Genomic DNA, 24,672 nt, shown 5'->3' on the forward strand with positions numbered 1-24,672 from the left:
GCTAGTCAGATAGTGTTGCTTTGTCTGTTCAAACTAGTTGCGGCGGAACAACCAATATCCACTGAAGGGTCCAGAGGGAGGCAGAGATGCGAGGGAAGAAAACTTCAACGATGAGGGAGAAGAGTGAGTGGGATGGAGACAGACAAATCTGGCGATGGCGGCATACCCCGCTTCAATTGGCGCCATGGGGGATTTCCAAGACACGAGCATTTCTTCCCCATTGTCATCGTAAAACTCACCCATCAACTGTCCAATTTACTCAGCTCTACAGATAATTATTCCCTACATACTCTTTATATTCTGTTATTGGCATAGCCTTCTATGTACCACACTGGACAAGCTGCAAACTACTTCAGGTCTCAATGTTTTCTCTCCAGGCCAGCAACAGGCACGGGATCTGGGGAATGCGGGGCACCGCCAGTCGGTATCCACGGCTCAATTACCCCCGACCGTCTCACTCAGTCCCTGATGTCCCTGTTGCGCACAATGGCAGGATGAGGAGACCGAGAAAGATCTCAATTGTCTGTCGTTCAAGGATGCTGATATCTTGTATTCCACAGAATGCATCAACCAATTCTATCCAGCTCCCACTCACCACTTTCCCCGCGTCCAACTTCTCGTGGCAAGTAACCACAAGGCGCATCGAGGGGTAACAATCAAAATAACCACACTCTCGAATCTTATCTGAGTACAATTAAACATATCCCAGAAGAACCTGCAGATCCTCCGAGAAGAGCAGAGCAGTTCCTGAGCAAAACGTCATGGACTGCATTTTGCGCCGGGAAAAGTCCGGCTGCGGAGCACAAGCTATATCCTACCCTCGGAGTTAATGCGAGACGATCCCACAATGACGACCGCTAGCTAGCTGAGCATACTACTGGTAGTGTCTACTTGATAGTGCCTTAACAAACAACCAATTCCCACGCCTTCCTCCCTCCACAACCACTAATCCCCTCAATTAACCCTTCAAAATGCAAATCCTCATCACCGGAGCAGCCGGCTTCATCGGCCAACTCCTCGCAAAGGAACTCCTCAACGACCCATCATACACCGTCACACTAACCGATATCAACGAGCCCCCAATCCCCACAGACGTCGCATACCCTCAAAATGCACGTTCAGTGACAGCAGACCTTCTGAAAGGCGCAGACGCAGTCGTGGACAAATCCCTCGACGCCGTCTACGCCTTCCACGGAATCATGTCATCCGGCTCAGAAGCCAACTTCGATCTAGGCATGAGCGTCAACGTAGACGCCACCCGGAACCTGCTTGAGGCTCTCCGCCGAACCTGTCCCGGCGTACGGGTGATTTATTCCTCAAGTCAGGCTGTCTACGGCCAGCCACTCCCCGAAGTAGTGAACGACAACGTCATCCCGACACCGCAGTCATCCTACGGCGCCGAGAAGATCATCTGTGAGACTCTCATCAATGAGTACACCCGTCGTGGCTTTATCACGGGCTTTACTCTTCGGTTTCCCACTATTTCTGTCCGGCCTGGTCGTCCAACGGCCGCTGCTTCGTCTTTTCTCTCTGGGATGATCCGCGAGCCGCTCGACGGCAAGGAGTGTGTCATTCCGCTGGAGGATAGGTCGTTCAAGTCTTGGCTATGCTCGCCCAAGACTCTGGTTCGTAATCTTGTTCATACTTTATCGTTGTCGAAGGATGCGTTGCCTCCTCATATTCGACAGATTAATGTTCCTGGTATTTGTGTTACTATTCAGGATATGATGGATGCTTTGGAGAAGGTTGCAGGGAAGGATAAGCTGGATCTGTTAACGGAGAAGGAGGATCCGACCCTCAGGCCGATCTTGGACTCTTGGCCTACTCGCTTCGATAACTCTCAGGCTATTTCTTTGGGATTCAAGCGGGACTCTTCGTTTGAGCAAGCAGTAAGAGATTATCAAGTGGAGATAGGACAGCAATGAATACTCGTGCTCCACATTCCGTACTTTGCCCACGATGTTTTCTTCATGGATGTTTAGACATGTAAGTAGACTTCATATTCATACAATTATACCAGTACAATAAAACATCTGTACACAAAACCCATTGTGACCATATCTCCAACTTTCCCATATGCACAAATTCCTAACCATCATACCATTCACCACCTCAACAAAGCTCGAGACCTCACTACTTCCAAACCTGAAAAACACCTTAGCAAGCATCCAAACCAAGATCAATAACTTTCCCAAACCTGTCCATCAATAGCAACCAGTCGATTAAACAACTGATTGCGAGTCTTCATAGCCGTAAGCTGGTACTTCTGCTCCGGCAACCTCCCCGTAAGCACCATTCCATCCACAACCTCCTTACTCTCACCCACAGCCCAACCCGTGACCAACTTCCCCTTCCACCCAAGTCCACCGATCTTCCTCATCTCCAAAATATCCGTCACAGGCATCGTGAACAGCACTGTGCCTTTCGGCCGATGTTCCAGACCAGGTTTATCCAACTGCACGGTCTGGTCCGTCGTGAAGTAAAGCAATGGTGGCTTCTGGGACTGGTCGAGCACCACGACGCCCCGCTTGCCTTTGTATCGCCCATCGAATTGGATGGGGCCTGATGGGAGGGTGAGTTTGCCTTTGCTGCGGAGCACACCGACGCGGGGTTTGGCGTGCTTGGAGCCGGCGGCTGCGCGGGCTCGGTCAACGGCGAGCTTGCTTTGGATGCCTGTGGCGGTGGTGCCTCGGAAGAAGCCGATCATGCGGTTCATGAAGCCTTTCTTGTGGGGTTTGGGGTGTACTTCGTGTTCTTCGATGACGGGTTCGGGGGAGGGGGCGATTGCTTGGTTAATTTCTTCTTCTGAGGCGGAGATGTTGATATCCTTGTCGTTGATGGGGGCCGGGTGGTATGGTGTTTGGTGGAGGGAGTGGGATGGTGGTGGTGGGAGGGGGGCACCGTTGGCTTCGCCGATTCGGAGAAGAGTTAGGGTGAGTTGTGCGTTGGTGGGAATTCCTTTCAGCAGGGAGCTAGTGGGGTGTTAGCACTATGTTAATGTTTTATTTGAAGAGATCGGGGTTGCGTACTTCTGGAGCTCGAGCAATTTCTCCCATCGGGGGTACTCGCGATTCAAGTAGGCCACACCACGCCAAATGATCGGGTCTCCGAAGAAAGCGAATCCAGTACCGAAAGTAATCATTTTGACAAAGACGTAGCTGGAAGTGATGAGTGAGATCAGGAAACCAACAGATAGCACGGCTGTTAGGCGGACGTAGGGAGTCACGATGGAGAACGGAGGAGTTGGTGACAAAGCGCTATAGCAGGTCAGAACGTATAAGTGTGGCTTTCGGTGCTGCGATTTGTACATACTTGCCAAACCGTTCATAGGTGTCAATTATGTCGCTCAGCACGCGCATTGCCATGTTAGCACCGTTGTAAACGGTATCTCTCATGGGTTGCCTAGTCTTATCATGAGCTTCGTCCGGGGCTTCCCCACGAGCAGCTGTCTGGGCATCTGCTGCGCTGGTAGCAAGCTTCATCACATCTGGAGCATTATCTTCCATTGGGGCATCATCAGGTGTCCCTTGATCATGCTTGCCGGCAACGCTACCAACAGCAACACTAGCAACGCTTGTAAAGAGGTTGCTAGCTTCCTGTTCGGCAGCTTCACCCTTCATATTCTCGGGTGCCCCAGCGATACTATCATGGGAACCCAAGACGCCGGCTTTGGGCTTTTGCACGCCACCGGTATCCTTATCCACCAGAGCTATAGGAGCAGGAGGAAACAAGTATGACCTGCTATCAGGACTAATAACCAGCACTATTAGAAGGGTGAAGATTGTCGGAGCAAGCAGATCCAAGGCCCACGCAGCAAAATAAACCTAAAATTCAACACCAGTCAACCGAGTCAGAGATGAAAGGACGTCCAGATATGACCTACAGCACAGAATGCCGCTGTCCGTTGGCGCTCCCTCCATGAGCGTAGCCTGGCAATATGATTGACGAATGAAGTTAACGAGACGATAATGGTTGTGTAGAATCGCTCAAGGGTAGCGCGCAGCTTATCAGGGGAGAATTGCTCATCTTCGGCCCGGTTGAGGTCCAGTCGTTGCAGGGGGGGATGCGGCACCGCTTTCACATAATAGATTTGCTGTGTTTGAGTCAGTCTGCGGTCTAGTATTGAAGGGTGCAGGCGCCGTACCTTGTTGAAACGTCGAATCAGCATCCAAAGATCTTCATTTGAGATTCCGGACACGATCTGCTCGTCAAGCTCGTCGGGGTGTTGATTCCAGCCCACATCCGTGACAGTGTCTGTTTGTCCAGCCTTCTGAGCCAGTCCTTTATCATCTTGATCCACCTTAGAAAGAATATGACTGTCTGTTGGACCGCTAATCTCGGTGGTGACGCGATCAGCCGCGAAGATATCGTTGCCGCTGGTCTTCGAGCTATACGCGACAGGCTCTGCTGGTTTTGTTGGATCCCTCCGTGACATATTGCACAAGAACTTAGTATTGATGCATGTATAATAGAGCAATTATGGGCTCAAAAATGGGGAAAGGAGATGCGCTTTGAGGGTCTCTTGAAAGCCGGGGTAGGCAATACGTCATGGCTGTGTCGTCACGGACCGATCGTGCAAAAGCCTGGAATCTCAGGAGTGCGTCAGCATACGGTACCTCGACCCAATCTTCTTAGATCAGGGGCATTTTAGAGTAGCTTACTACCTGATCGATCGCTGCCTTCGATTTTTAATTACCAATTGGAATAGACGTTGTACTCTAGATCAATGGCGCCGATGCGACTGCATACTTGATAACCCAGCCAATCAAAACCTAGTGTGGTAATCGCACCGCCACATATGTGGCTTATTGTGTGGCGCAAAGCAATTCTGCCTAAATAGGAAATACGCGTGAGGACATCCCGATGCCGCGTTCCAGACCAGTAGATTCGATCTCCGCCTCCCAGGCCTAGAACACCATTCTAGTTTTCTATTCAGGAACATCAGAATTGCTTATGGGATTGATTGCATGACACCCTTATTTCTGTCTCTTCCCGCACCATGTCAATGCGATTAAATTCGTAACAATGAGTGAGACGTGTGCTAATCCCCTACTACTGGGGTGGATCAAAGAATGGCTAGACGAGGCTCGAGAACGCAACAGCAAGGGTGCCATAGTGTCGGTGCTATCCCATAACTCGTTACAAGCGTAGGGCTTGATGCTGATGATGCACAGATATAAAAAGGCCTACGAGTCGATGAAAGCCTGTCCTCTAGTTTTTCAACACCCCTCCGAGGCTCAGCAGCTGAACGGACTTGGCCCCAAACTATGTGATCGCTTGACCGAGAAGCTAAAGGCTCACTGTGAAGAAAATGCGCTGCCGATGCCAGAGCATCCTCAGAAATGTAAGTCTTAGTAGTTCTGTCATCTTCGAGCAGGTCTAAGAATTGTAGCGGCAAGCAGCAAAAGAGCATCCGATGAGGGCACGGCAGAAAGCCAGCCAGCCAAGAAACCTCGAAAGGCAAGGCCTTATGTCCCGACTCTACGATCGGGGCCTTATGCGTTGATCTTAGCCCTGGCTACTCTCAATGAGAACTCTTCTCAGGGCCTAACCAAGGCACAACTGATTGACTTGGCACAGCCGAACTGCGATAGTTCTTTCACGGCACCTGCCGAGTCGTCCAAGTTCCATACTGCCTGGAGCTCAATGAAGACGCTTCTGCAAAAGGAGATTGTATATGATTTCGGACGACCTCTGAAAAAGTATGCACTCACAGAAGAGGGTTGGGAGGTGGCGAAAAGGATGAAGAAGGTCGCCCTGCCGTCAAATCAAGGCACTTTGGCGTTTGGAAATCAATCGGTAACAAGGCCACTACCCACTCTGCTACGACAACATCTAACGTGCGTAGGGGCCAAGTACAACCCATACAGGGGACTCCCAATTACAGGACAGCATAGGTGGCAACATCACACAGGTAATCGACGACGAAGCACCCACAGCCCATAACGATACCCAAGGATGGGAACCTACCCCACACGGAACAGTAACCCCCATTACAATTCCCCCCGACAGCTTCACAGTCCAGCTGGTTCTGGACAACCGCGAAGTCCGTTCATCCAAAGACAGGGATTACATTACCAACGAACTACACAAAAAGGGAGCCAGTCCTGAAGTGCGCGCACTAGAACTAGGCGACGTCATGTGGGTAGCCAAATTCCACAACCCAACGTTCCTATCCCAATACGGCGAAGAAGGCGACGAAGTCATGCTCGACTGGATCGTTGAGCGTAAAAGAATCGACGATCTCATCAGCTCCATGAAAGACGGACGGTTCCACGAACAAAAGTTCCGTCTCCGTCGCTCAGGAGTGAAAAACGTCATCTATCTCATCGAAGAGTTCACCGTCCCCTCAGACCCCAACACCGCCATGGCAGGCAAATACAACGAAATGGTAGCGTCCGCCATAGCCTCAACACAAGTTGTCAACGGCTACTTCGTCAAAAGAACCAAGAACCTCGACGACACGATCCAATACCTAGCTAGAATGACCCTCCTACTGCGCAGAATGTTCAACCCCTCTGCAACCGGTGAACCAGCCTCCAACACCCTCAGTCTAATCCCTAGTCGCCAGCTCTCCTCCTCCCAATCATACCTCACAGCCTTGGAACGTCTCCGAGCAGAGAGCCCCAAGACCACTTACGCCGTGACGTTTTCCACCTTCTCCGCCCTAACCTCCAAATCCGACGTCCTAACCCTCCGTGACGTGTTCCTGAAAATGCTCATGTGCATCCGGGGCGTGACAGGCGAAAAGGCACTCGAGATTCAACGAAGGTGGCCGACTCCGCAAGCATTTATCCGTGCTTTTGAGGAGCTTGATCCGAAGGACCGGGAGGATATGGTTTCAGAACGGATGCACACGCTCGTTGGACGGAAGAAGATCGCGAAGGTTTTGAGTAAGAAGATCGCAGAGGTATGGGGTGAGGATGGTTGATTCATTTTTAGAAGTATGAGGATATATTAGGAATAAATCACGAGTGATGCATGAGAGCGGAAGCCATTCAATTTGTAGGATGACTGTTATATAAAGCGCACTGTTGGTGACTTGGTGACCAGTACATTCAGTCAATTAGATAAAGAGAACATCTGACAAGAATCTCAGATACACTACAAACGACTAGTACTAGCAAATGCCTACTTGGCTTCTTACTAAAGCATGCTTTATGCCCCACGCCTTTGGAAAGCCATAGCAGCTACAGCCTTATATAGTTTAATAAGTTCACACGTAAATAGTCATTGACATTCAATCTCATCATCACCAGGATGATTCAAGTCTCATCCGTCATACATAGCAATGCCCGAATACCAAACCGTAGCTCTCATCAAATATCATAGTCGGGGGGAAAAAATACCACCATAGCAAAATATCATACCCATATGGGGCAACCCGAACCCATGTTCCTTGAGGAAAACATAAACCATGACCACCTAAGCAACTACCCACCCAACCCAAACACCCTCTTAATCGACCTGCGACTAATTCCCAACGCCAGACTACTACAAACGACGGAAATGCTACTCAACGCCATGGCCAACGCTGCCCAAACGGGACTCAGTCTCCAATGGGTATCAGTAAGCACAAGCTCCCCACCGACCATTTCATGCTTATGCCCACTAACGATCGGATAGAAGACGCCAGCAGCGACAGGCACCAAGCAGCAGTTATAAATCAGTGCCCAACCGAAGTTCAACTTGACGCGGTTGAAGACGCGACGACTAAGCAGGACAAGTTGTAGGATGGTGTCGAGCTCCGAGTTGAGGAGGATGAAGCTAGCGGAGTTCATGGCGACGTCGGATCCCGACGCCATGGCGATGCTCACGTCTGCTGCTGCGAGGGCGGGGGAGTCGTTGACGCCGTCGCCGACGAAGGCAACGATGGAGCGGTTGCTTGTTGGGGCTCGTTGACTTTCTGCTTCGGAGTCGGTCTGCGGAATGAAGTTGTTGCTGCTGTCTTGGATTTGACGCACGAAATCGGCTTTGCCTGCTGGCATCACGTTCGCCATGACGTTGGAGCGCGGAATGCCGACCATGTCGGCGACGGCGTGCGCGGTTGTTTTGTTGTCGCCGGTGCACATGTATACATTGACTTTGCGCTTTTGGAGCTTGGAGATGACTTCGACGGTGTCGGGTCGGATGGTATCGGAGATGGCGAAGACGATGGCCGGGGTGAAGGAGGGTTCGTTTTGGGAGCGGAGAGATAGGATGGCGGTTGATTTACCGGCAGCTTGGTACTTCGAGAGGGTTTTAGATAGGTGGCTTTCGTCGTAGTCTGATGTTTCTAGGCTGTGTAGGAGACGTTGGTTGCCGATGGCAGCTTCGTATTGAGTAGGTGTCTCGGATTTCTCGTTGGGATTCGGCACTGATACAGTGAACGTGCCTTTCATTCCTTGACCCGACCTTTCTTCGATGTCTGCGCTGGTGATCGTGACGGAGGGCTTTTCCTTGCAGAAAGTCGAAATTGCTCGAGCGATCGGATGGTTGCTGCTTTCTTCGAGCTTTCGGGCAAGTGTCCAAGCTACCTGTAATACGTCGGGGTCCGAAATGAGGGCTTCGTGTTCGGATACCTGCAAGCTGCCGCCCTCTGTGAGGGTTCCCGTCTTGTCGAACACAATGGCGTCGAGTCGGCTCGCTTCTTGGAACGCCTCGCCTCCTCCTTTGACCAAAATACCCTGCTTAGCAGCTAGTCCGCCGCCAACGAAAAGTGCCGTGGGGGCGGCGAGTGCCAGACCACAAGGACAGGCCACGACGAACACTGCGATCGCAAACTCCAATGCCCAGAATGTCCAACCGCCGCGTGAAACGTCAAGGTAATCATCGGGCAGTGTCCCCGAAAGGCCGAGAGCCAGCCAGATGACGAAGGTCAGAATGGCGATCAGGGTGATGATTGGGACGAAGTGAGAGGTCAATAGATCCGCAACCCGTTCCAGCGGTGCACGTCTGCTCTGACCTTCTCGCACCACGGAGATGATCTGATCCAGCATCGAGGAGCCCCCGATTGCAGTGACCTTAACTTCGACGGGCTGCCCGACGTTCACAGATCCGGTGTAAACTTGATCACCTGCTGACTTGTGGACTGGTTTCGACTCTCCTGTCAACGAGCTTTCATCGAACTGATATGAAGCAGCCCCAACGACGACACCGTCCGCAGGTGGTGAGGCGCCGTGAGGTATGCTAACTACATCCCCAATTTCTAGCAAGTCAATGTTGATCCGCTCATAGCCATCTTCCGCAAGTCTGTTTTCGTCACCGGGTAGGTCTGTGTCACTTGCGTTGATCCTCAACAAAGCCTCTGTCGGACGCAGCTTTCCAAGAGATGCGACCGCATCCCCGGTCTTTGCCTTGCTGTACGCTTCCATGAACCGCCCGGCAAGAATGAACATAGTGAGAAACACAACCGTGTCGAAATATGTTGAGCTATGTGTGTTGGACGCTGAGCCCATAGCGGCGTCCATGATAAGAACAGCTAAAGACGCGACATAGGCTACGGTCGTACCGGCGGAGATGAGGAGGTTCATGCTCCCAAACCGGTAAAACCTGCGTAGGAGCGGTGCACGACTTCCAGGACGCCAAAGAGAGTAGACTTCTTTCATCGCGCGCACGTGGAAAATATCAGCACCATAGAACATGACCGGGGTTGTCATGATAAAAAGGGCCCATTCGAGGCGCGAGGCATCTCCAGCCCACATCGGTTGTTCCAAAAACTTGCGAACCTTGTTGTTTGATGACACCAAGCTCATGAATACAATACCCAGGATGAACGTGGGAATGGCCACAAGCAAAACAAAGATAAATCGGGTGAACAGTCGGCGTCTTTCGTGGCGCTGCATAGCTCGGGACCGATCTTCGACGCTCGGAGGACGATAAACGGTGGCAGTAAAAGCATCGTGGGCTGATTCGATTGTCCGAAGTATACTTCTCACTGTGAGAGAGGGTGGCTTTGGTGTATAGGTAACCGCAAGAATCGGATTCTTGACGGACAGGTTGCCATCGACTTTAACATCCGGGAAAGCTTCCAAGGACTTGACAACTTTGTCAGGGCAGTGATGGCAGAACATACCATCCACACGGATGGACAGTGTCCGTTCTTCCAGAGGCTCATCATCGCTATCTGCCACCAGGGCTGTCACATTATCGACCGAAGCATCATAGCCGAGATCTTCAATCTTTTCCACGATCTCATCAATATGATCACGCCCTTCAAACTCAACTCTCCCACTGTGGGTCAAGAGATTGATCGAAACAGTAGTGACAAAAGAAAGCTCTTCCAGCCCTCGGGTAACTGCCCCGGAGCACGAACCGCACGTCATGCCGCCGATAGCAAGTTCAGCGACGAATTTCGAAGGGGCCTCCTTGCGTGCGGGGGCTGTTTTGATCATATTGACCTCATCTAGCGACGCTTCGAAACCGATATCTTCGATCTGTTCGACGACTTTGTCGATGTTCGACTGCGGGCCAGTAAAGATGACAGTAGCACTATTGGTAAGGAGGTTGACGGTGATGTCTTCAACAAAGTCCAACTCTTTCACCTCGTTCGTGATGCTGTTGGCGCAGGAAGCACAGCTCATACCACCAATGCTCACACGAGCGTTGAACCTTTCCTTATCTTCTGAATCATGAGGCGTCTTGGGCGGCTCCACGGGTGTAACTTCTTCGGCTGACGCCCGGGCTACTAGACTCTGTACCTCTGACTGGGTTGGACCGGGCTTTCCACCCGTTCGAAGACCACTATAGCGGTCGCGCGGGCGGCGAGCAGCATCCGCCAAATCCTCGCCGGCCGCGAGGCTATCCAGCTCTTCTTTCCTGCAAGCGTCACAGTTGTCGACATGTCGGCTTCCCATAGCTGGATCTCGGTGGATGTTAGGCTGGGTAGTGAAGAGCACTGAGTCGCGGGGTAGCCATGAAGTTGTATCAAGTTCCGAAATAACTGATCCTCTGGGTTCATATGTAGTGACATGATGAACCTCGAAGGCAGCTTCAACCAAAGCCGAAGCAAGGCGTGACGGGTCTGTTTCTGCGCTGTGAACGACGCGTACTTCATGGGTGAGAACCGACACATCGATATCCCTCACCCCAACAATGTCCGATAGAACTTCATTGATGTATGCGACGCAAGAGGAGCAATGAATGTTGCTGACAAAGAATATGCTTCTGAGAAGTCTCGAGTCCTGTCCAGCAGGAGCTCGAGAGTTGGTGTCTGCTGCCGTCGGCGACATTGTCGAAGGGGGGGGAAGAAAGGAAGAGATAAGGAAAGGACAGAAAAGACAGGTTCAATCACTGCTTTAAAGCCCTGCCTAGCAGTAAGAGAGCTCGGCAGGGAGAGAAAGTCGTTTGATAGAGAGAAACAGAGAAGGCGTCGACGGCGGGTCTTGTCAGTTGATGTCAAAAGACGCCAGAGCTCCAACCGGGATTTGACACCCAACGAAGACGAGACAGTTAATGCAACACGCCTCGCGGGCGTATTAGCGCAGGGGAAAGCCTCTCGAGCAATGAGAGCGACAAGTGGACAGAGTTGCGAGGTAAGATGTTGCTTTTCCTGTCTGAGATTGAGTATTGCCTACTGACAGCGGCGCCTATGATTGCAGATCGCAATTGCTCAGTCAACAAGTAAGGGATGAGGAAGGGCGAACTCTCTACAAATAGGCCAGAGAAGGAGGGAGAGAGTGGAAGAAATATGAATCATTATTAACATCATGTTTCTGGGTTCTTCGATCAGGGAAGGGGGGAGGGAGGAGGCAAAGCTGCGCGTTTTGTGCGTCAAAAGAAGAAGTGAGGATGTTCTGGGGCCGCGCACAAATGGCGCATTCCACTTCAGTCATTTACCCACTTCACCCTCCACGGAGAAGAAATGCTACTGTGTGTAGGTGATGTAAGTCATATGTACCACATGCCCCTGGATGAACAATTCTTATCAAACTTCCCCCTCGTGGGTGCATGTGATTGAAGAGATCCATTCGATTCCTCCGCTATTAAACCGGCATTATCTCCCGATACTACGAGTATCCCTGTGGAGGAGAGTTTAGACAAAAGTGGGAATTACATATGTGGCGAAATTTTTTAAAGCTCCGGCATTTGGTTGATCGGGATTGGCTCACTAAGCAGTTAGCGGGTCTTTTTGATGGATTCGGTCCCAGTTTAAGCTCCCAGGGGAAAAAAAAAAAAGATGGAAGGAAGTTGAAGATGCGATCGTCCAGATTAGATTTGGCCGATCGAGGAGGCTGCTTTAGACGCCCATTCCTTGGCCTAAAGATATAGAATCAGCTATTTAAACATATTTAATGGAGCTGTGCACGTTGTCTTTTCCATACGAGAATGCTGTAGTTCTCGATAGCTGAGGAGAGCGAACTGCCAAATACTAGTACACTAGCTAGCTGCAAACAGCCTAACATAGCCTAATGAAACGGTACCACCGGACTTTTGACCAGGATACCTTTTTTATGACAGATAGAATAGACTGGAAAATTTCCCCAGATTGAGAAATCGATATGAAATGAACCCACAATCTGAAAGGGGTATTGAAGCAGCTGCTGGCAGGTCAGCCAGCCTACAACGGGGACTGCAGCATTTCCGGAAAATGCCTCCTCGGGGACTCGAACGAGAGACAGTCAGGAATGAGGCAGAAACGAACTTCGGCCTTCAAGACAACAGCGGGCCACGTGACTCTTCCATTGGACCACCGCGACAGGCGCGTCATATTTTTCACGTCGGTGATGCGTCGCGCCCACTTGAATCAACTCCATTTCATTCTTCCCTCTTTCATCAACTACTTTTACTTATACTCCCCAGCTGCGGGTTGAATTCTGTAGCCAGTTTCTCTTTACTATTTCTAGTTGATCCAGTGAATACGGGGCTTTGGTTATCTTTTACCCGTATAACACATCTGCCAGCCCCCCTGATAACATCTTGAAACCCCGCCGGAGTGTTCTTTGTGCGGTTTGTTCGCTCTTATAGCCCCTCCGTCTGGCCTCGTCGCTGCACCTTCAGCTCGACGAATAGACCACATTACGTCCAGGATCTTTGTCTGGACCATTTAGGCATGATAGACCCTGTGTGATCGATTGTCTATTTTTCTTCATCTTATTGGACCGACCTACTACCACCGTTCGTGGACATCATCGACCCCCCAACAGAGCCATCCCGTCGCATTTACAATGTCCGTCCCTAGGCCTGGGATGCGTGCTCCCATTCCCCCACGCGGCGGCCCAAAGCCACCTATGGGAAGACTAGCCAGTCTGAAATCGCCCAATCCAACTCCAATCAGGCGTCCCCAGCCAATTTCTCGGCCTCAGCCTGCCAGGCCAACTACCCACCCCAAAACCTCAACTTGCCCTAACCCGGGCTGTCCTGCCCCTCACATCGTTGAGGATGACGGCCAGAAGGTTTGTTCCGGGTGTGGTACTGTCATAAGTGAAGCAAACATCGTCTCCGAAGTGACTTTTGGGGAATCGTCGTCAGGTGCAGCAGTCGTTCAGGGTACCTTTGTCGGCGAAGATCAATCCCATGTCCGCAGTTATGGCCCTGGCTTTCAGCGTGGAGGCGCCGAAAGCCGCGAGATTACGGAACAAAATGGTAACCGCTACATTACTCAGCTATCTCGTGCCTTGACTATCCCAGAGAGTGCCATGAAGGCTGCTGGTCAGGTGTTCAAGCTGGCAGTCGGATTGAACTTCATCCAAGGTCGAAGGACCAAGACTGTAGCTGCTGTATGCCTATATATTGCGTGTCGTCGCCAGGATGGCAACACTATCATGCTCATCGATTTTGCCGACGTTCTAATGATCAACGTCTTCAAGCTAGGCCGGACCTACAAAGCACTGCTTGACGAGTTGCGTCTGGGTGGTAATGTCTTTCTGATGAATCCGATTGACCCGGAGAGTTTGATCTACAGATTTGCCAAACAGCTTGAATTTGGGTCGGCTACCATGCAGGTGGCGAGCGAGGCGGTCCGTATCGTACAGCGGATGAACCGCGATTGGATGACGACGGGTCGTCGTCCCGCTGGTATTTGTGGTGCCGCCTTGATTCTTGCAGCCCGCATGAACAACTTTCGCCGCACTGTTCGAGAGGTTGTCTACGTCGTCAAGGTCACAGAGATCACTATTAGCCAGCGTTTGAACGAGTTCAGCTCTACCGAAAGTGGTGAACTTACAGTCGACCAGTTTCGTTCCGTGCAGCTGGAAAACGCGCATGACCCACCTTCTTTTGCCAGGGCTAGAGAAGGACGAAAGCCATCACGCTCTTTCAAGAGACGGCCCACGGAAACGGCTGCCGAGATGGAGAGTGATATACAGGAAGCACAACAACATAGGCGTGTCGACTCAGACGGATTCGCTATTCCTAGTCTTCCTATTGATCCGGCATTATTAGCAGCCAGCAGCGGTCAACGTCGCCAATCGACTGCCTCTGCTGCAAGCGAAACCATTTCGGATGCTGGCGAGGAGCACGCCAAGTCTGCTCGCCAGAAGGGTCCGAAGAGACCCCCGCTTCCAGCACCTTCGCCAGATCAAATTGCATCGGAAGAGGCCTTGGAGAATGAAATGACCGCGCTGTTGTCCAAAGGATCGAACATGTTTGACACTAGTGCCGGTCCTCCGAGGAAGGTCGTCTCTGACAATACAGAGATCGACGCTGCGGAGTTTGAATCGGATCCGGAGGTGTCTAATTGTTTACTTTCTCCTGCGGAAGTTGAGATTAAAGAACGGATCTGGGTCCATGAGAACAAAGATTATCTTAGGACCCAGCAAGCTAAAGCGCTCAAGCGAGCTCTGGCCGAGGCCGATTCCCACCCTGGCGCGGACGGTCGCGTGCACAAGCCGCGGAAACGCCGCCGCGGTAGACTGGGCGACGTTACTTATCTTGAAGGCGAAGGTGAAGACGCCGATGGCCGCAGTACTCGGGCTTCCACCCCTGCCGAAGCTACCCGTCGGATGTTGGAGAGAAGAGGGTTCAGTAAAAAGATCAACTATCGTCTTTTGGAGTCACTATTTGGCGATGAAGGGGCCGACGAGGCCTCCAAACCTAAGGAAGAGAGTTTGAGCCGAAGCCAGAGTCGCAGCCAAAGTGTTGTGTCACGCCGCAGCGCCAGTATCGAGCCAGAGGCGGCCTCGAGGCGTACCCGGCTTGCAACCCCCTCAAGTGGCCAACCTGCTGGGGCTTCTTCGTCTACCGCGGGTCCGGCGCGTGGCTCAGCGGCCCCTGCTGCTCAGGCCCTGACGGATCAAGGTGGGAAAGCGAGTCAGAATGAGCAAGTCCTCGGTCCCGCAGATGGAGCAAAGAACGAGTACTCGGATGACGAGCAAGAGGATGACTACGACGACGAGGATGACATGGAGGATGACGGAGTTGACGCGGCGCTTGCTGGAACCTATGGTGACTATTATGACGAGGGGAGCGATTATGGCAGTGATTAAAGTTGCGATGATAGCAGGGTTGTATTTCACCACAAGGCATGTACATAGAGTCCGGCGCCAAGTCGACGGGAATTTGATACCCAGTCATTCCAGGCTTAAATCTTGAAAAGCATGTGATGGGCATATGATCTAATTCGCTTGGTTCCTTCCTTGTTGCTTGTCTTGCCATTTTCAGGCCGATATCACGTGTAGCAGGCATCGAAATGAGCTGAAACGCGTAGTCTGCAACTTCATCTCCCCACCTTAACTCATGTCCATACACTCCACCAACTGCATCATCTATGCCATCAAACCTTGTTATCTCTCCCCCTCTTTTCGGTCTCGAACATTAATCCCCCGTTGGTGGGTGGGTGGTATACCACTACTTGGAGACAAAGCCTAGCAGAACCCTATTCTCAGGAGGCTCCATCGATACCATCGTCACTATGGCCCTGTTGAAAACCCAGAATGTCAGTAAATTTGGAACTATTAATAGGTTTTTGAGCTGCCTAGATTGTGACTTTCACGATCCAGGCAGAATTAAGGCAAGGGGCTCCCCCTTCTGGGAGTTTGATGGTGCGAGTTTGTGCCTACAGTTCAACTGCCTGCTGTTGGAGGGGGGTCTTTTCGATATACGACAGCTGAAGCACATCGATCTACACTTGAACTCCTGTAACTGCTTCTTTGTGCTGACGCTGCATATGAGTCATGGTGTGTGGTGGTGATATATCTATCTTGGAAATGATATTCGAACTCTCCTAGCCTTGTGCCAGTCGGAAGTCGATCCTCCGCAGACCCTGAGGAATGTACAAGGTGGGCAGGTCGTATCGTTGAATGCTAGCAACCCGTCGTCTGACTCGCTGGTTCTTGTTGCAGGTCCGGTTCTCCATCCTATTGCGGCATTTACCGGTCTTTGGTATGGAGGATCCTGCGTCGATCTACAATGGGTTACTGGGGCTTCAGATATCCGATGGGGATACTACCTCATCATGAGGAGAACTATTCAGACTATTGCGCTTCCTGCGCACCAAATTTGTGTGCCACGGGTCCACAGAAGTCTTGACCCCCCTGGTTTTCGCGGTTAATGACGAAGATGGGATCGCACTAAGTACATATATAAATGTCGTACTTCCAGTATACGTTTAGCTTGAGGTTCGATTTCAGTTGCTGACCTTCCTCGCTCTGTTCCCACGGTTGCGATTATGGTCAAAATCAATATGTACGGACGGGGGCTCAGCCTTCGGCTGGCCATCATGTTCACCTGCCAAGCAGCATTCGCCTTATTCGGTGAGATATACCTGACGAACGCGCCTAGGGTGCAGTATATACTAACCCTCAGTTTTATCATGGATAGGCTACAACCAGGCAGTATTTTCTGGGATTATCAACAACGCTGATTTCCTCGCCATCGTCCACCATCCCACTACGGCTGTAATGGGAATCATAGTGTCTATATACAATCTAGGCTGTCTCCTTGGCACAGCGGTGGCCTTCTTGACAAGTGACAATTTAGGTTTTCGAAAGTCCGTGTGGCTTGCGATGTGTATAATTATAGTATGTGTCTCCGTCAGACTTGCTTTTCACATGCAGATGCTAATGGCGCTTTACAGATTGGGGCAACGGTCCAGACCAGCTCCTACTCCAAAACACAGTTGCTGGTGTCCCGGCTCTTCACTGGGATTGGAATTGGCATCATGACAACGACCGTGCCGGTGTACCAAGCGGAATTATGTGAAGCACGCAAACGAGGAATGTACGTCTGCACTCAGCCTCTCGCTGTCGGTGTAGGTATTACCATCGCGTACTGGTACGACTATGGCATGAGCTATGTGGATGGACCTATCAACTGGAGGCTGCCCATCGCCAGTCAAGTGATCATCGCAATTCTAGTTATCATATTGCTTCTTGGGTAAGTTGGGCTGCCACGCGTTGTTCGAGTTGAGCATATCATCTCACTCTTGTTGGACAGACTTCCGGAGAATCCTCGGTGGTTGTGCCGTCAGCATAGGAGGCAGGAGGCCTTGCAAGTTCTAAGCGACTTCTATGATCTACCACTAGATCATCCAACGGTAACCCAGGAGGCTGAAAATATCTTCAGGGCCATAGACGATGGTCGTCCAGAGTATAAGTGGTCAGAGATCTTCAAGAAAGATGAGCTTCATACGGGTCGACGAATCTTGCTGGCGTATGGGCTGCAGTTTACGAACCAGATGGGAGGGGCTCCCTTGATTGTTGTAAGTGAACCTCAAGAACACCACAGTTCAAAAGCTAACTCCATGCCCCAGACCTATGTCACTACAGGTAAAACCTACGATCATTCCTCCCTGTGATGTCTGATCAATGGCTGACGACATGCCTACTCCTAGTCCTTGAAGATAACGTGGGCCTCGACGCCAAGTTGAGTTTATTGCTCAGTGGAGTGATCCAATTGATGTTTGTCATAGGTACCGAGGAATTCTGGTCCATCCCCACTACAGCAACAGAGCGCTGATCGTGTTACCGTAGGTGCTTTTTATCCCATCTTTTACTCCGATCGACTGGGACGGCGGAGTCCAATGATGTGGGGATCCTTTGGCCTCTTCGTATGCCTACTCATGATCTCCATTCTTCTGTCCTTCAAAGGTAAGCCCGGCGTATGGCTCGGAGTACAGAGTTAGGGAATTAATCTAACACCCGGCACCGACAGGGACAAACCTGGAAAAGTCGGCCGCTACGGCCTCCGTGGCTTTCTTCTTTCTGTATATGCTCATCTACGGGGCCACGATTAATTGCATACCATGGGTATACGGGCCAGAGCTACTGCCCCAACACGTCCGGACAAAAGGGTAGGCCAGGACACTCACCCCATTCCAACCGGTGGCGGGCCAGTTTGGTCTGGAGTATGGCTAACTCTCAGCACCGCAAATAGGCAAGCCATCGGAATTTCGGCTAACTGGCTCTGGAGCTTTTTCGTGAACATGATATCTCCGACGCTGATCCGAGACCTGGCATGGAAAGGGTATCTCATCTTCGTCGCCTTTAACCTCGTCTTTATACCGGTGAGTTCGGAACATACATTCCGATCCCCGCATAGCGCCACCGGCCTGCTGATGAATGTTTGCCAACGTCTCAGATCGTGTACTTCTACTATCCCGAAACAGCTAACTTGAGTCTCGAGGACATTGATTCCCTGTTCGGAGTCCAGAAGGCACAGCCTATTCGGGAGGATGACAAAGGGTTTACCTGGGTGGAAACCAGACCCGTGAGCTAAGTTGGGCCGGGAATGCACTCGAGACTGATAAGGACGGCAACAATGTCGTAAAAGAGTTCATCCTTGCCTCTTATGAGACCAAGGATTCACATCACTAGGATGGGCCATGTAGTGGTGGATGGCGCGAGATGAAGGGCAGGAGAGGCTGTTGGGCAATTTGGTAGTAGTATTTCTGGGAGGAGATTCATGAACCCTATTATGGATAAGTCTGTATCTGGCAAAAGCTGGCTGGCGATCTTGACCGCCACTTGCTACTTCCCCTCCCACATATTCACTACTCTCTCTCTACAACCAAAACATAGAAAAGTATTATCTTGATAATTTTTTTTCTTTCATTCATTGTTTCTTTCCAAGTCTTGACGATATGTGAAAATGGCAAATGTATATCAACAATCAGAGAACCAAAAGGAGAAAAATTGAAATGAAACCAAAAAAGCAGCAACAGAACCAACCCATGTGACCCAACCGGCCACATGACCATACCCATTCCCAGCCATCCCACCACCAACCCTTTGCGCCAAACAAAGAAGATCAAATCCAAGGAAAGAAAAGGAAAGAAAAGTTCCACAAACATATGTCAAATCCGAATTTTTAATTACGATGGCGAAGCGAAGATGACAGACACACCACCATCAGGAGAAGAGGAAAAGCGGAAATCAGAAATTTTGCTGCCGAAATGGAGGGGGTAAGTGCGGTTTCTGTCGAGGTTGAAAGTCGCTTCCGCTGTATGTCCGCCGAGTTCGTTGGTCGATCGGGTTTTTTATTTGAGGCGTGAGGTGTTATACGTCGAGAGGTGCCTTTTCTGCTGCTGATAAGACTGCTGCCAATGGCTTACGCGTCGATCTCCATCCCCGTTCCCATTCCTACGCTGTTGTTCAACCCCATGCCATTGCCGTGGTTCACGGGCTGGGCACAGAGAGTCTGGAGGAGTGGAAGACCTGAATCTACCGGGTTCGCGCCCAGCAGGTTCTGAACTCCCATCGAGGCCATGCCGTTGTTGAGCGGCCTGTCTGCGGCATTCAGAATCTGTGTGCCTTCGAAAACGATGGGAGACGAGCGAAGGTTCATGAGGCAGGCTTCCCATGTGGAACCCACGAGCTGTCCTTGGGTGAGGTCATCGTTGAAAAGATAAAAGGCCGGTGTAGGGGAAACTCCCATTGGCGTCATTGGTCGTGCGGTGACAAGATAGGCATTCAGTGCCCGGTTTTTCAGGAGGATCTGTGAATCGGCCAGGTACGTCGCGAACTGCCGATCAATATACTTCTTCCAGCCGCGCACGGCAGCCGCCATATCGGCGTCATCGGTCGCAATCCGCTGCCAGCTGATCCCGAGAAGACGCGTAGCGTCGTCGACAGTGGGTTCTTCGGAGCGGTTACCCGCGTTGAGGATTCGGCGATTGTCGTCTTGCTGGTCGGTGTTGATTTTGCGCTGAATGGAGGAGAGGGTGATATCGTCGAAATTGGAAGCAGCGGGATCCAGACGCTGAGCTTTACGGCTAGCAGAAGGACTGCCGGAACGACGCGACGAGACCGGGGCAGCGGTGGTGACATTCTCGACAGTCTCTTCATACCACGTGCCAGTCTGGCTTTCTGCTGAGATGGCCATCTTGGTGCGAGGGTTGAGGAGAACCATGCCTTCGCCATAAATGGGCTCTTCGACCTCTTGCTTTCTGGGTTGCGGAGCAGAAGCAGCCACGATGGACATGGGAGTGCTGTTTCCGTTCATGGCTTCTTCGAAGGAGTCTTCGTCACGCGACCTCTTGCGGGAGGGTCTGGATGGTTGGAAGGGGTTGTTGTTATTAGAGAAGAAGGACCGCGACTCTGTGTCGTGGGTGAACTTGGGCTGGCGAGGGAATTGAACAAAAGCGTGGTCCTGGGGAGGGGATAGGACCATCGCCGGGCCATCAGAGAGACCGTTCAGCAGCATTGGGCACATGGTGATCGAATGCGATGGCGTGGTCGAATGCAGCGACTACGAGATTGAAACGAAAAGGAGCCTGTTCTGTCTGTCCAGTGAGCTAGAAATGAAGAACGAGAGCAACCTATGGATCTTGCGATCCAAGCTGTGTATATAAGCTATGGTATGGCACCAAAGGAGAGGACGAGAGGTGATGCGCGAAAGGGTGTGGAGGTAGCAGGCAGGAGGTGACAATGGAAGGGTACGAGATGGGAGATATGGAATATAAGGATGAAGGGTATCAAGAGGTAAGGATATGAGCAAGATGAGATGGGATGGATTGACCCAAGATACAGTGAGAACGACGTGCAGGAGAGGGAGGAAGGGAAGAAGAAGAAGGTAGAGAGAGAGAGATGGATGGAAGGAGGATAAACGGAGGAAGGAGAAGATGCGCAGCCGAAATGAAGAAGCGAACCACGGGATCACCGGCTAAGATGTGGAGGAGAAGAAGCGGAGGGAAGGAAAGCGAGAAGGGAGAAAAGTGTGGGAGGAAAGCGAGGAACCAAACGAACCACGCGAAAGAAGCAGAAAAGGAAGGAGAAGAAGCAGCAGAAGCTGACGGATGCGGACGAGAGAGCGAGAAGTCAGTGTGATCGGAGCTTCTTTGGATGCGCCTTGCGATCCTCCATTCATCATTGCGGAGAGCAGGATTTGCCATTGGCCAGACCCGTGTATTTACCGTGCCATACGCTTGTGACGCCCGCCATTTCCGCGGGAGTGCTGAGAGTTTCGCAGGGATTGTGCACCCCTTGGCGTGACTGCATACCATACCGTACAGTAACAGGTGACGGGATCCACCGGGCTCAGATCAACCCGCAAGGATGCGCTCATTATTGGTCGAGGGGGAATCGTCCCGGGCAACGATGGGGTGGGCTCCACCTGCTAGGGCTCATTCTCATTGGCTTAATTGGCACGCCTCGTCCGCGCGGCCGCCCTCACTGGATGCAAGGCCATTGGCTGAACCACTCAGCTCAAGCCCGAGGCTTTCGATGCGCCGTGATTGGCTCAACCCTAAAGGCCCGCACTGACTGCTGACTGACCAGGGGGTTGCCAGCCAAGGAACTTTAGTAGTAAGTTAGCCAGAACTTGGCCAGACTAGCCCCTACTCTACCATGTGATGCCTCAGGCACCAATTCAAAGCTGACACTGAAACTTGACGAAATTCTATTTGGTTGATGAGAAGGTTCCCCTCGTAAAGTAATCAAAAAGAAAAATCCTATAGTAACAGGAGAATGGGATGACGAGCAAACAAGGTCGCGAAAATGATATCCGACACCTGAACTTCCTGCTAGTTTCACACGTCACAAATGGTCATCGAGCCAAATCGCGAGCAATACACCGACAAAAATCCTTCTAATAAAATAAATGGTAAAAGGAAGAAGAAAAAACAGGGTCGCGAAACGAATATTGTGAAAGCCCCGTCGGATTTGAAATCCATGTCGTATCAACCGTGTCTTCTGGGCCCGGCTGCATTCCCCGCATGTGGCCGGCCCAGATGCACCCCGCATCCCAATTCATAAAGAACTACCCCGGCAGATGAAATATTATCCTTTATAACAGTAGAGAGTCATACATATCCAAGTATGGCGGAAGAAAAGCGAACGTGACGCGCGGGTAGAACTTTTGCCCCCCGGGACCCTTCTTCAGTCCCCATTCCACCTCAACATAAGCTACCACTCCCTGGCTCACCTCAGGCGGTGCCTGAGTAGTAAGGCAGGCGCATGGCTGGATCCACCTGGACTTCTAATCGGTCCTTTAGGCGTTTCCAGCAGTAGCACCACCGAGCATACCCTTGACGCTGGCAACTTGCTCGGGGGCGTAGCTGGGGGCCATGGAGCCCATGAGCAGGAAGAAGATGAGGAGGATAGCACCGAACACGATGAACTTGCGCTGAGCAGGGTGGTTAACTCCATACTCAGCCCAGGCACGGTTGGCCTGGCCAGTGTACTCCTTGATCTTGTCACCGCCAAGCTTGTAGTAGACGAGACCGACGAGAGCAATGGAGTAACCGAAGAACTGAGTGAGGGTGACGGGGGTCTGCCAGATCATCATGGAAGCAGCGACCAGAAGGATATCCTTGAGGACACCGCACAAGGTCATGACGAGGGAGGAGGTCTTGCCAATCTGTGGGGATGTGTCAGTGAATTGATCCCTATGTAGTAACGCGATATATAAGAGCTCCTTACCAGGAAGACAACGGAAACGTTGAGGAGGAAAGCAACAACGGCATTGGCCAGCAATGTCCAGACACCAACGTTGTAGATGTGGCCCATGGTAAGGTTGGGGACCTCAAGGAAGAGAGCAGTGACACCGTTCATGACAGCACAGACAGGAGCGAAGTAGTAGAGGGAGACAAGAGGGTCCATCTTGTACTCGGCAGAGCTGAGCAAGCGCTGAACCATGACCAGACGAGTGGCCTCGAAGACAATACCACCGAGCTGGAACAGGAATCCGATGAAGACAAAGCGGATCTCACCGAAAGAGGCAATGATGACACCGAGCACGATAACGCTGACGTTCATCAGGACCTTGAGGTTGACAGGAGCCATGCCCATACCCCAAGTAGCGAAGAGAACAGCAACGGGGGTAGTAGCCTGAGGGGGGAGTTAGCAAGGGAAACTCTTGTTCGACAGGAAACGACTGACCTTGAGCATCTGGATGAAGGCAACACTCAGATACAGATAAGTCACATTACCGCAAATCAAACTCAGACTGAAGAAAAGACCGATCGGAACAATAGCACGGAGGTAGACACGGCCAGTCATCTTCACGGTTTTCCGTCCATCGAGCAGAGTGGTGGTGCGCGCCAGAAGCTGGGTCATGAAGGTCGCAAATGCCAAATGCCATGTTGTGAGGATGATAGCTAGATGTCGTTAGTTGGACTGCTGGACGATATCGAGATAAGTTATGAGCAACGTACGGAAACCTAAGATCAGAGAGGACAATTAGCGATATGGTCACCAGAATCGGAGCCACCGAGTGTAGAACTTACGGAACTGGGCATAATCAAGGATATGCTTGTTGAACAGGATAACACTGGAACTCAAAGTGATCCAGACACTGATTTTATCTTAGTACTCTTTCAATACGAGTCCCTCAATCTTGGTGTAGCTTACCCGACATAGACAGCAGGGTGGAAGGCAGGCTTCGGGGGCTCTGCCTTATCAACAGCGGGATTGACGGTGGGCAGGGTAGGCTCCGGACGAGAGACCTCTCCGGAGGTTCTGGCTTTTTCGCCCTCAGACATTATGAAGGTGCGAGTCTGGTCGGATAAGAAACGTTGAAATTCAAAAGGTCGCGGCCGTAAAAGGCTGCTTTGTCCGAACTTGGCGGAGGCCACGGGTAACGGTTGTCAAGAAAGGACGTAAAGAGAAAAAGGAATGGTGGCAGAGAAAAAGGTGGATAAAAGTCGAGAAGCCTAAAAAGTCTGGAAACGAGTGAGACAAGAGTTGGACAAGAAAAGGATAGTAAGAGAGTGAATGAGAATAGAACGGTGTGAAGAAGAATGGTCGGGGTTGGAGGAGAGAAGAAGGAAGAGGAAGAGGAGGAGGACGAAGGGGCTGTTTAGTTGATGGGGGGGAAGGTCCGTTGAGGTAATTTTCAACTCTCGGGTAAGCAAACAGGGTACCAAGAAGAGAGGTACTTACGGCTGAATTTCCTGTGGGATGGCAGCGGGAGTGAAGGCGGCTCGGGAAGCGCAAGTAAAATTATTTAGGGGGGGCCGAAGAGGAGGAGAGAGTCAGGGAATTGTGAGGCAGGGAAGAGAAGAGACGGAGAGTGTAAGAGCGACGGAGAGAGAAAGGCAGAGAGAGAAAGGGCTGGGTCCGCATCAACACCGAGAGGGAAGATCGTGGCTCAGGACACGATATGTCGTTCGTTGGTCGTCTTTCTCACAATTTACAACTAGCAGTAGTGGTGGTAGTCTACTGCGCTGACCGTCAACTTACATACTGGACTAGGAGTTAGTTTCCCTCTGGACCCGGACCTGAATCCCCAAAGTTTAGCGGCTGGCATGCATTCTACTGCTTCCTAACCTGTGGACGGATGAGTTGGTTGGTGGGGGGTGGGAGGAATGAACCGGAA

At 51.4% G+C, this 24,672-nt stretch overlaps 9 protein-coding genes across 9 annotated transcripts; 4 read left to right on the forward strand and 5 right to left on the reverse strand.

Moving 5' to 3' along the window:
- The first annotated feature begins 812 nt into the window (after positions 1–812).
- Positions 813–2,052, forward strand: BO88DRAFT_22898 (SDR family oxidoreductase). The gene has a single exon (XM_025702056.1). It carries the CDS (start codon positions 972–974, stop codon positions 1,923–1,925), a length of 954 nt encoding a protein of 317 aa, XP_025568592.1. The 5' UTR covers positions 813–971; the 3' UTR covers positions 1,926–2,052.
- Positions 2,009–4,482, reverse strand: BO88DRAFT_400472 (DUF3292 domain-containing protein). The gene is made up of 5 exons (XM_025705580.1): positions 4,145–4,482; positions 3,884–4,093; positions 3,313–3,824; positions 3,030–3,257; positions 2,009–2,972 (listed from the first exon to the last, which is right to left on the reverse strand). The coding sequence occupies exons 1-5, from the start codon at positions 4,433–4,435 to the stop codon at positions 2,180–2,182; spliced, it is 2,034 nt and encodes a 677-aa protein (XP_025568593.1). The 5' UTR covers positions 4,436–4,482; the 3' UTR covers positions 2,009–2,179.
- Positions 4,483–4,911: 429 nt separating this feature from the next.
- Positions 4,912–7,063, forward strand: BO88DRAFT_400474 (crossover junction endonuclease MUS81). The gene is made up of 4 exons (XM_025705581.1): positions 4,912–5,117; positions 5,175–5,344; positions 5,393–5,799; positions 5,849–7,063. Exons 1-4 carry the CDS (start codon positions 5,026–5,028, stop codon positions 6,929–6,931), a joined length of 1,752 nt encoding a protein of 583 aa, XP_025568594.1. The 5' UTR covers positions 4,912–5,025; the 3' UTR covers positions 6,932–7,063.
- A 41-nt stretch (positions 7,064–7,104) lies between these two features.
- Positions 7,105–11,418, reverse strand: BO88DRAFT_22940 (putative copper resistance-associated P-type ATPase). The gene has a single exon (XM_025702057.1). The coding sequence runs from the start codon at positions 11,208–11,210 to the stop codon at positions 7,434–7,436; it is 3,777 nt and encodes a 1,258-aa protein (XP_025568595.1). The 5' UTR covers positions 11,211–11,418; the 3' UTR covers positions 7,105–7,433.
- A 1,300-nt stretch (positions 11,419–12,718) lies between these two features.
- Positions 12,719–15,656, forward strand: BO88DRAFT_400476 (transcription factor TFIIIB subunit BRF1). The gene has a single exon (XM_025705582.1). The coding sequence runs from the start codon at positions 13,146–13,148 to the stop codon at positions 15,402–15,404; it is 2,259 nt and encodes a 752-aa protein (XP_025568596.1). The 5' UTR covers positions 12,719–13,145; the 3' UTR covers positions 15,405–15,656.
- Positions 15,657–16,585: 929 nt separating this feature from the next.
- BO88DRAFT_327552 (sugar transporter-like protein) lies at positions 16,586–18,633 on the forward strand (the record flags this gene model as incomplete). Its single annotated transcript, XM_025702515.1, has 9 exons — positions 16,586–16,670; positions 16,738–16,937; positions 16,994–17,292; positions 17,353–17,621; positions 17,750–17,827; positions 17,889–18,005; positions 18,070–18,208; positions 18,292–18,421; positions 18,496–18,633. 9 exons carry the CDS (start codon positions 16,586–16,588, stop codon positions 18,631–18,633), a joined length of 1,455 nt encoding a protein of 484 aa, XP_025568597.1.
- Positions 18,634–19,335: 702 nt separating this feature from the next.
- On the reverse strand, positions 19,336–20,699 carry BO88DRAFT_23156 (uncharacterized protein). The gene has a single exon (XM_025702065.1). It carries the CDS (start codon positions 20,566–20,568, stop codon positions 19,465–19,467), a length of 1,104 nt encoding a protein of 367 aa, XP_025568598.1. The 5' UTR covers positions 20,569–20,699; the 3' UTR covers positions 19,336–19,464.
- Positions 20,700–21,716, reverse strand: BO88DRAFT_22959 (uncharacterized protein). Its single transcript, XM_025702058.1, has one exon. It carries the CDS (start codon positions 21,356–21,358, stop codon positions 20,831–20,833), a length of 528 nt encoding a protein of 175 aa, XP_025568599.1. The 5' UTR covers positions 21,359–21,716; the 3' UTR covers positions 20,700–20,830.
- A 628-nt stretch (positions 21,717–22,344) lies between these two features.
- On the reverse strand, positions 22,345–23,836 carry glfB (UDP-galactofuranose transporter; the record flags this gene model as incomplete). Its single annotated transcript, XM_025707993.1, has 6 exons — positions 22,345–22,713; positions 22,776–23,183; positions 23,235–23,452; positions 23,510–23,515; positions 23,582–23,649; positions 23,706–23,836. The coding sequence occupies 6 exons, from the start codon at positions 23,834–23,836 to the stop codon at positions 22,345–22,347; spliced, it is 1,200 nt and encodes a 399-aa protein (XP_025568600.1).
- Positions 23,837–24,672: the final 836 nt, after the last annotated feature.

The sequence above is a fragment of the Aspergillus vadensis genome (assembly GCF_003184925.1).
Source record: "Aspergillus vadensis CBS 113365 unplaced genomic scaffold BO88scaffold_1, whole genome shotgun sequence".
NCBI lineage: Eukaryota > Fungi > Ascomycota > Eurotiomycetes > Eurotiales > Aspergillaceae > Aspergillus > Aspergillus vadensis.